General features: G+C 40.0%; 1 protein-coding gene across 3 annotated transcripts in view; it reads left to right on the top strand.

Annotated features, from left to right (window-relative positions):
* The window catches only part of CUNH9orf72 (chromosome unknown C9orf72 homolog), a 24,991-nt gene extending 19,455 nt beyond the window's left edge, over positions 1-5,536 (top strand). For 2 of the 3 annotated variants that reach the window (XM_019555210.1, XM_019555209.1), the window contains 5 exons: positions 79-195; positions 1,401-1,636; positions 2,166-2,223; positions 2,752-2,861; positions 2,975-5,536. In XM_019555210.1, coding sequence (XP_019410755.1) covers positions 79-195; positions 1,401-1,636; positions 2,166-2,223; positions 2,752-2,861; positions 2,975-3,161 — 708 coding nt within the window. In that variant the 3' untranslated portion in view covers positions 3,162-5,536. Of the gene's footprint in view, positions 1-78; positions 196-1,400; positions 1,637-2,165; positions 2,224-2,751; positions 2,862-2,974 lie in introns of those variants that run through there. The other variant, XM_019555212.1, reaches the window with a different exon arrangement.
* Positions 5,537-11,269: the final 5,733 nt, after the last annotated feature.

Raw genomic sequence — 11,269 nt, 5'->3', positions numbered from 1 at the left:
CAGAGCTATGTTCTAAAATCAGTATGGTCTTCACTAGTGTCTGCTTTTTTTTTTTTAACAAAACTTTTAATATTACAGGTAGTGAGGACACTGTGTCTCTTCCTTACTCCATCAGAACGGAAGTGCTCCAGACTCTGTAGAAATGAGTCTTCCTTCAAATATGAGTCGGGGCTCTTTGTACAAGGATTGCTTAAGGTAAGTCCATTTTGCCTTTCACTGTTGCACAGCTAAATTTTATTCTATTCCATCTAGAAAAATCCTTCTGTATTTCAATTGTTTATACAGTTTTTCCTCTTCACCAGTGTTTATAACCAGGCTTATCCCTATTTCTATGGCTTTTTGTTTTTAAGACTGCTAAAATTTCAGCTTGCCACTACTGTGTCCCTTTTTCTTTGATGATACTTTTGTTTGTATTGTCCCTTTGCTTTGGGAATACATCTGTTTATTGATCCAACAGGTATTAAGTTGTCTTCGCTTGCAGCAAAGAATGTTAGTTTCCAGTGGGTTAAAATACTAGTACTTTCAGATAATTATTAGAAATGTTTGGAGCTTGTTTAAAAAAAATAAGACTGGTATCACTGAAAGATGTTTCAGTCTGAATTTGTCAGATGGGACGTACACAATTGTAAAATGACAGAAAAATAAGAATTAGGTTATTAAACAACAGCACAGTGTGTCAAACTGGAAGTGGGGAGCAGAAGATCAATACAGTGCAGCGTAGAAAGTAAAGAAGGGAAAATGCTCAAGACCCAAAATCACTTTAGATGTAATCCCTGAGAAAGGGGCAGTGAGTCTCTGCTACTGCAGGAGCAGGCCAGAAGCCATAATCTAGATTTTAGTCTGGTGAGTTGTTCTGATTTAATTATTCATTTGAAATTTGTATGTTAATTCTGGTCAAAGGTTGTCCAGAGCTATGTTCTAAAATCAGTATAGATTTTAGTCTCCTTCTATTCTACAAGGGGATTAATTTAAACCATCTTTGTATGGCACCGGCTACTTCCCTTTCCATGCCACTCCCTTTCCATGGCCTGTAGGATACTGCTTGCTTAAAATCACACTGAGGTTATAATATTGCTGTTTTTAACCTTGTATATTGCTTTGATTTTTGTGCATGTAATATGTCATGTTAGTGTTGTACCATTTGCATTGACAGTGGAAAGGTGTCACTAGCAACAATACAGTGATGTATGTAAAACTACTTTTTGATTCCTTACAATGCTTCTGTCTATATTAAGACATTTATCCAGTGTAACAATACAGTTTTATTAGCTATATAAATGTACCTCAAATTGCTCCTGCAGTGGATATTTTTAAAACATAAGTCTATTTCCTTAATACTGTCTTTCAGATCCCTGTTCTTTCTTGTAACTAGAAGACTTTAATTCTTTTCACTGTAACAGGATGCGACTGGAAGCTTTGTGTTGCCCTTTCGTCAAGTAATGTATGCTCCATATCCCACTACACATATAGATGTGGATGTCAACACAGTGAAGCAGATGCCTCCCTGCCATGAACATATATATAACCAACGGCGATATATGAGGTCTGAGCTGACAGCATTTTGGAGAGCTAATTCAGATGAAGAGATGGCTCAGGATACCATTATCCATACTGATGAAAGCTTCACGCCTGACTTGTATGTACTGATCCTGTACTTTTTCTCGAAATTATATAGCTCAGAACAGTGTAATAGTGTAGCCTTTACGTATTAGCATGTATTTGCTAATAAAATCTATTTATGTTTACTCAGAACTGCTTTGCTTAGGAGAAACTGCCTGGTATTTGTGTTCTTCATGGGAGGGAAGCTGTATAGCAAGTTTAAAATTATTAACAAAATTATTGCTCGATATTTCGTTAGCACTTGTTCTCAAATTTGTGTTGATTATCTTTTAATAGGGGTTTGGTTGTTTTGGTTTTAAATAAAGATGCTGTACAGTAAAGTTCATTTACAAGTCAAGTGATGATGGTTAACCACTTAGTGCATTGGGGCTGTCACTTTGCCTTGTATTCTTAAAAATAATTATAACTGACTTACATGTATTTTAATTTCAAATATTGTTATAGTTATTTGTCTGGAAGAATTTACTCTTTTTGCCATGCACCAATGTAATGCATTCACTGTTGCCTCATGATATTTTTTTTTTTTGTTGCCTGTTTTTTCATAGGAATATCTTTCAAGATGTCCTGCATCGAGATACATTAGTAAAAGCCTTTCTAGATCAGGTAATGGCTTCCCTTTCAGAAGGAACAAAAAATAAAAGCAGTACATTCCTCTGCATAACAAATAGCTTAATACAGACAGATCCTTCCCTGCATTGCTGCAAATAACTGAATTGGCATTAAATAAATATATGAGTTTGTGTAGAAATGTAATTGCTTGCTAGTTGCAAGTTCCTTCAAAGCATGTTTGCCACAAATAGCAAGAATATCAAAATTGCGTAGGCTGCCCACATACCCTTCTCGAGTTGGTGCTGTGATCCTTTGCATGGATAGATAGCACAAAGCAGTGAATATTTTGAACTAGAGTGCAGAGGGGTGAGGGAGAATTCCTGAATCATGGGATTGTTCCCTGGCCAGGAGTATAATTAAAAGTTGTTTTCAGTTTATAGTGCCTGGCTGCTTAATATACCTGCTGCAGGAACTCTTAGAGAACTGTAACTTAAGTTTAGATTCATTCTTAGAATGGAATTTGAATGATATAGGCTTAGCGTATAGCATGTTTAGCTAATTTTCGGCTATTACTTTTAACAGATCTTTCATTTGAAACCTGGCTTGTCTCTGAGGAGTACTTTCCTTGCACAGTTCCTGTTAGTCCTTCACAGAAAAGCTTTAACTCTTATAAAGTACATAGAAGATGACACGTAAGTAAAAAGATATTGGAAAGCGGGGAGTATGGAAATCTCTTGCTGTTCACTAAAAATCATTCTGTACTGTAAAAATGTGATTTTGTTTGTTTGTTCCATTACTTTTGCAGGCAAAAAGGAAAAAAGGCTTTTAAGTCTCTACGGAGCTTAAAGATAGACCTTGACTTAACAGCAGAGGGCGATCTTAACATAATAATGGCTTTAGCTGAGAAGATCAAACCAGGTCTACATTCCTTTATTTTTGGGAGACCCTTCTACACTAGTGTGCAGGAACGTGATGTGCTAATGACATTTTAACAGTACACTGGTGTGTGGTATTTCAATTCTGGATGTTGCTGAAAGAGTTACCAACATTGCCCTCTGGGCAAGTTCTGTCCTTCTCTTATGCAGCGCTGTATAAATAAAGTAACACTACAGTCCGTCAGAAGTGAGCAGGCAGCATTATTAGGTGGAGAGTCACTTCAATCAAAGAAGTCTTTTTCAGAAGAATCCCTGTTTTGTGTGTGTGTACATGTTCCCCAGTGGAAATGAAGATTTCTGTGGATTTTGTTAGAGGTCCATTGTGTAAACTTGGCCACAATTGTGGTTTTCAGAATCACAAAACATTCTGGCTTAAACTGATTTAAAGGGAGGTTTTTTTATATTCTCCAAAGAGATTACACAACTCTTTCTTCCCTTCCTCCCTCCCCCGACATCACTTTCCTTCCATTTTATGTCAGTTTCCCCCATTCTGCTAATTGTATTTCCTAGTATTATGGGAGAAAACAAATTCTGCCCTGCAGCATGGGGCCCTTTCATCTGTGAACTAGAAAATGGAAAAGAGATATTTCTGTTTTTTCTTTTATTCTGTCATGTGTGATGTTTGCATGAAATCTACCTTCCTTTTCCCCTCCGTTCCAACTCCTGTGAAAACTTTTTGTTATTGAAGCTGAAGAATTTTTTTTTTAAAACCTTGAAAAGGCCAAGAGAGGAGAGTACTTTGCGGTATCATTCTTTGAAGCAAAATGCTAATGTTTTGCAGATAGAATAAAACTGATGGATAGAACACTGCTTTTAAAACCAGGTCATTATTTTATCTGCTTTATAAGTGCCAAGCAGGATGTTCTGTCACTGATTATGTTGGACCATCATGCATTTCAGTGTTTAATGACCCAACATAATTGAGCTTTCAAAACACGAAAATTTGATTTTTATGCTTGAATAGCAATCGCCAATCTTTCCTTTTATAATATGCTGCTATTTTTCTCTATTAATAAGAGCAAGGGCCAAATTAAGATGTTAGACCACCTGTGCCTTTTCTTTTTGGAAACAGATGCAAACAGACAGCTATTTCCTTTTCATGTTGTTTTTATCAATATATTCATTGCAACTTACCTGATAAATTGAAGTGGTTGTGAACTAATATGAATAGTGAAGTTCTTGGATAAAACCAAACCTGATTTGCTCAGATGCTAATCTTTCCTCCATCTCCAGTTTACCTTTGTTGCTTGTTCTGGTTTTCTTGGAGAAGATAAAGGGTAGGAAGAAGATGGGACATATATTTTACCTGCTTTTCACTTTTTATTTCTTACTTGAATAATCTGAGCTTTTGAATTTCTTTTCAAGTTTCCTAGAGATGTTCAAGATTTTGCCATCGTACTGCATGCTCTGCTGTAATCAATAATCAATCTGCATTGCATGCTGCTTTTTTGCCAAAGGTAGGAATCTACTTCTATAAGTGCAATGTATTAGTGTAAGTGCAATGACTGGACGTTACTTGTCAAAAAAACTATCTTTGTTATCCTGTATTTCTAAGTACAGTTGTTGCTTTCCTACTACACCCCTTTTTGGAGTTTAAGATGAGATGGGTTTCTCTTTAAACTAGCCCTTTTCTATGATGCTGTTCTGTTAGGTGAAAGTCATGCTTCTGATGTATAGCCTCCCTTAAAAAGGGATATTGTCAAATACCAAATGTCCAATATTTATCGTTTTCTTTTAGGAAAGTGTATTCTGCAATCCAGATATTTAGAATTAAATTTTTTAACAACTTGGATGTGCAGGTGTGCACCAGAGATGCATGTGCAATTATTTTGATGGCACATGAAAGCTTGTTATGTGCAAATGGCCATAATTTGCTATTTGTCTATTCAGTTACCTGATTACATGTATAAGGAGTTTAAGTAGGAACCTTGCAAAATATATCAAGCTCTTGGATACCCTTCTCCCAGTTTCTCACCAGGAAAGCCATTGTTAAAATTATGCTGACATATTCAGTGATGCAAAGATTCAGATTCTATTTTACCTTTTTGTTGTTAATTTTTCTTCTGCATTTTAATCAGCTTGCCAACTAGAAAAGGCCATAATTGACAAACTATCTGACTCAGTTTTCTGAAATGTAAGTAATTAAGGGGTTCATGTCCAACTGGTTTTAGATGCAGGATGGAATGAATCATTCTAACTTGTTAATGCTTTGACACTACTAACAGTGAAGCTCTGTTTGAAAATATGTTAGTGTTCACTCTGAGAACTAAATGCTGGAAATTTGTTCAGCTGCTAGTTTTGTTGCACTATTGTCATGAGTACAGACTGTACAGTGAAATTATTTATTAATACATTTGCATGCTGTGTTTGTAAATCTTTTTGCTCAGGAGAAGAAAGGCTTTCTAATAAAATGCACGTTATTTTATTTGTTACTTTTGAGCATCTCTTGAATTTTTTTTCACAGAAACGTAATTCTGCATACAAGGTCAAATGAGTTAAACTATTTTAAAAAATTATGGGAAAAGATCCTTTTTTACCAGAATGAGGAGAAAATTTATTCTTCCAAATGCAGGATCTTAGGCTACATTGGTGAAGACATTAAATATAACTGACACTTGGCAGCATCTTTGAATAAATACAAGACAACTAGTAAGTGTAAAGATGTTAGTCTTCTAAAATTGTACACTTCAGAACTCAGGGTCTCTGATTCTTCATGTTTCAGTTTATTTCCAGTGATAAATGGAAGTTTTTGAGTGTTCAGGCCTCTTACTTGTCTACATGTAGATTTAGAAGCTTGAAACAAGGTCCCTGATTTTGGAGAAAAAAATCTTTTTACCAGGTATGAGAATTACGGCCATGCCTTTTAAGGAGTGCCTGTGGCTCATTTGTATGTCTAGTAACCAACTCCTTGCACAGTTTTTTAAGGGTCTTATATTTTCTGTTTATCAAGTGATCTGCTTTTCATGGGGGTGGAATCTAGCTTACAGGCTTCTTTGGTGTTGGAAGGGTGACTGTAGCTTTAGAAGATGCTTTCTTTTTCAAGTCCTCCCCTATTTGGCACTACTGCCATATCCACATCTTTGGTCACTTTCTGCTGCCCCACTCCCTGGATGACTTGTTATTATGCCATAATGTACATAGAGCTACATTTCCCTCCCACACATGCACACACTTCTCCCACTTACCTAGGATCACTTCTGTTTGGCAAGAATTTTAATGTAACATCAGCTTTCCATCTCAGAATTAGTGACTCTTTCCACAATGGGGGTTTTTTTCTTCCCCATCCAACAGCACACTATACCACCCCAATTGAAGCACAGCACTCCCTTAAGCAGACTGTTGCCTCAGCAGCAATTTTATTACCAGTGAAGGGAGTATTTGAGCATGAATTTATATTCTCAAAATTTGACTGGTACTGAGACATTAATAGTTGGGTTCATCCAAAATTTGTAGCGTATTCCTTATGCTAAGTGATACTCCCTCACTTCAAATGTAATAGGCTATATAACAAGTCAATATTGGTTGTGCTTTTTCTTGTGTTTCAGCAATAAACATACTAAGGACCATACAACATCACTCAATATGGCTTATCGTACCTCCAATAGAACAGTGCAAGGTACTTAATCTGTGTCCTGTTTTTGGCCTACAGTTGTCCTTTATTTCATTCAAATGTAAAAGGACACTTCCCTGGGCAAGTAGGCCTTTTCTTTTTTTTTCAAGTGGGGAATGTCTGTTGGGCTATTTACATGCTAGTCCCTGGATTATACCTTAAGTTGTTTAGAGAATGCTTGCTTACTGAACCATTCCTAAGTTGCGCACTTTTTGTAGCAGCACCAGAAGCAGGAGACTAAGAGTAAACTTGCCCACATCTTAAGATCAGTGCACAAAAACCCATGATCCCAGCAGTTACTCTTCAATAAGTCTGACTTCAATGCCTGCTAATATAGAGCTACTTTGTACAAAAAATACAACTACAGACTGAAATATAGCTGTAGTACTACTAGACAGGTAGGGTCTGAAGAGCCAAGTCTCTGTTCTGTTCGTATGTTAAGAAATGTCTAGTGGGGCATTGCAGTAACAACTTGGCTCCTATCTTGTTCACTTTTTTCATAAACTGAGCACTAGTTATTTTAATTTTCTCCCTTCAAGTTAAGTTACACTTGAAAGGTTGCTGGCACTCATCAGGATAGAGAAATGTCTTAAAAGAAACTTCAAGACATCAGATGTATGGATGCAAAACAGCAAAGTCTTTGAAAAATGAGAGGGCAAGTTAATAGAGCTAGAGATTCAGACATCCAATGGGGGGAAAAATCAGAAAAGTAGTAATAGAGGACAAAAAAATTTAGACGTAACTAATGTATGTGAAAAAGACAAAATGAGTAAAGTTGGGAGGGGTGGCAGAGCAATAAATAAACTTAAGTGTGACGACATGAAGAAGCAATGGTCTGGCCTGGATTGGCTAGGGGCACAAGTTGCACATAAACTGGTTTAAGTGATCAGAGACTGGTTTAAACCTGTAACAGAACAGAACTTCAGTGCACATAAACCAGTTTCAAAATGGCCAAAACTGGTTTGGGATGAACATGGTTGAATGTAATATCAGACTTAACTGACTGAGGTCAAACCAGTTTATGGAACTTCTGTCGCAGACCCCTTCCTGGTTTAAGTTAAATCAGAGGTCCCCAGCATGTTCTGCATCCCTGGGCTGGGCTTTTCTCCCATTCCAGCCAAGTAGGGTTGGCCGCACTCCTCTCTGCCCTAGCCAGAGCTCTACCACTGTTCTAGCTGGCTGAGAAGGAAAGGGAGGGGATGAAGCTCTATTCTGGCATGCAGCCGGTCTGCCTGGGAGTGGGGAAACAGCCCCTGCCAGGGGTCCCCATCCCCGCCATCCCTGCTCACTGGCTCGCTGCTCAAGTGGTAGGAGTGGGAATGTGGCCAGACCCCAGTAGCCTGAGGGGAAGGGAGAGTTTTAATCCCCTCCCTCCCCTCCCATCGCAGTTGGGGAGAGGCATGGACACTGATCGGCTCCGCTCGTGTACCCAGGGCTGTGGCAGCCAGACACCAGTAGTCTGAGGGAAAGGGGGTAGTAGCATAGGCACCAACACTGCGCTGGCTCTGTTCCACAATGTTGATCCTGTCAGGCAGGGCCCACACCACAGCACCTGGGTCAAGTCCCTTGGAGGAGTAGTGAGGCCCAATGCCAAGGCGGGTCTGGCCTTAGGAAGGAGGGATCTGACCTGGCTGCAGGCACAGCAGTGGGATGGAGGGGAGCCGGAGCTAATCATGGAGCCGGGCTCACTGCTGCCTCCTGCTGTGGCAGTGTGGCCCAGGCTGGGGCAGCCCTAGGGGCAGGGGTCAGTGCCCGCTGCCTCCAGCCCCATGTGGGGGCCGTGGTTTGCAGGTGGACTGCAGCTGGAGTGCAACTCCGTGCCCTGCCCTCCGGCTTCTTGTGGCAGCAGCAAAGCAAACCATCGCAACAGGCAAAGGTGAGGCACCTGTCACCTGCCTCCTGCTTGTGGCAGTGCTGGGTGCTCAGAGTGGGCTACTGCAGGCCAATTGCTGCCCATGCCAGGGAAGCCAGGCCAGGCCAAGCTGCAGCAGTCCATTTCACTGGCTCTTTCAGACTCAAGAAACCATATTCCCGCAGGTTTCTGTCCTGTCATGCAGCCTTCATGTCTACACCATCTGACTTCCTTCCCAGTCACTTAAATTTAGAAATAAGTCATGTTAACTGCAGTGAGATATAGGCAGATGAAACAATTTTCAGTAATCTGAACTGAGGAAGATGTAAAGTAATGTCTACAGTAACAATATCCGGATACACTGGGGGGGGGGGGCAGAATTCCAGATGTTCCAGTCAAAAATGGAACTTCCAAAACGGATTTTTCCCAAACCAGTCAGTCCTCTCAACAACTACTTCAGAAATTTTCTCAGGCCCATCTATTTTCATATTTGAATGGGTTTCTTTGTTTGTGCCAGAACAAATGTGTATTTCACTGTCATGTGTTTAAAGAGATGATTGTTTTGCTTGACTAGTCTCATGGATATGCCAGCATCATGATCTGACTTGTTAGTTCCAGAAAAATGTCGGCTTCAGAAATAACATGATACTTATTCGTGGAAGTGAAACATCAAATCCACAGAAATGGCTCTAAGTACTTGACTGCAAACTGTTCTCTGACTTAACATATCAGTCTCATTTCCACTGAACTCTTTTGCATAGTTTTTCAGTAGATGTATGGTTTGGTTTATATTGCAAATTATACTGTTGCATGTGAATTTGCCATATTTTATCGATCATAGATCTACAAAATCTGCCAGTCTGACAAAGCTTAAAATACCCAAATCTAACTAGACTGGGCTGTAAAACATCAATGCTGGGACCCTCATTTAAGGGTTTGTCCACACTGCAAATGGGTCTTCTGGGACCTCCATGATTAATATTTACTAGAATAGGCCAGAGCAGTGCTAGGATGGGGGTCAAAAGTATTAATGTGGTGTATAAGTCAAAGTGGAAATTTTAAAGGTAAATATTTTGGCACTAAACCTCTACTTATACACCATAAATAAGAACTGAGTTCAACACAGGCCCTATTTTACAGATGCGGAGACAGTAATTTGGCATGGGATGAAGAAGAAATAAGTCAACAATGCATGCGAGTTTTAGGACCACAACCTTTGTTCCTAATTGTAGTCCAGTGTATGGACCAACCGGTATAAATAAGAGTTGAAGCACAGTTTTTTTGAGTAGGGTAGGGATTAGTCGGAGTTATATTATAACAGTAGTGCAGGTATTTTCTTCTAATCTTAGGCTAGAATAAAATACATACTTGAATGCTAGGATGTTCAGCGACTAATTTTTTTAGTGCCTAGGCACTTGGGCTCCCTCTAAAGTGCATGGAGAGAAAATACCTTGGGTGCTTCATAGTGGGATTCAAAAGAGCCAGCAAGCTGAACAGCAGGCCACCTCAGTTAGCCAGGAGGAAACAATGACGACAGACACACATGGCCTCAAGTGCCTTGCTCAACGCAGGACCTGCAGGGAGGTGCCTTCTTCCATTAAGGACTCAGTTCTAAACCTGCTTCTGCTTTCCTCTCAAAAAGACTATTTCATGTAATGAAAATAAATAGCATCCAGGACCCTTTCCTGCCCTACTCCCACCCCGCCCAGCCAGCAGTGTAATCATCAGTCTAAAAGAATGCCCAGTGTTACTTTTTCTGACCCAATATGTTGCTTTTTCTGTTAAGTAGAACAGTTTCAATAGGAGGAGAGTGCTAGTTTAGTGATAGACGGTTAGTACATTCACTTGGCAGGTAGAAGTATGTTTATACCTTTTTCAGCCGGAGGAAGCCCAGGTCTCTGACATCCTGAGCGTGAGCACTAACTTCTAGATCGATGGTTCCCAACCCACTGTAGGGTGCCTTGAGATCCTTTTGAGGGTGGTGTGAGGTGCCATACAGTGTTAGCACTGTTAGGTTTACAAATATGATTCACAAGATAAACCCAGAGATTTCAAATAGACATCCATAGTTGTGAGCTTCCTGAGTTCTTTGCAACAGAAACTGCTCTATTTTTCTGTAGGTAAAAAGAGTGAAAGTTAGCTGGCATTTTCCAAGGACTGCCTCAAATCTATATGTGGATGCCATAAGTCTAAAAAGACTGGGAACCACTGCTCTAGATCAGTGGAGCCCAATCTTTTAGCCCCACGGGCTGGATAGGTGGTGTCCAGTTGATCCATGGGGCTGGATTTGGCTGGTGAGCCCAATCCAGAGTGAGCAGGGCCCTATCCAGTCATATAGAGCAGGAGTGGGCAATTATTTTGGGTGGAGGGCCACTTACAGAGTGTTGGCAAGCCATTGAGGGCTGCATGACAGACAGCCAGGGGCAGATAAATATAATTTTCTAATTTTTTTAGGGTACCCGTGGGCTGGATAAAATGGCCTGATGGGCCGCATTTTGCCTACCCCTCATGCAGAGGGTGGTGAGGGTAATCCTACAGATTTGGCTTGTGGGCTGGGGGTTGAGCACCCTTCTCTAGATGCTTGTATAAGTTGGGGAGGGGCTGAATTTCTCCTGTCTGAATGAAAACGGTGCCTGCCACTGTTCTGTGTACAGCTCAGTCTTGTAGATATATGTTCAAAGTCTTCACAGTATGCCTACTAAA

Source organism: Crocodylus porosus, unplaced genomic scaffold (assembly GCF_001723895.1).
Source record: "Crocodylus porosus isolate Cpor-Errol unplaced genomic scaffold, CroPor_comp1, whole genome shotgun sequence".
NCBI lineage: Eukaryota > Metazoa > Chordata > Crocodylia > Crocodylidae > Crocodylus > Crocodylus porosus.
This window is presented reverse-complemented; position numbering and strand designations above follow the sequence as displayed.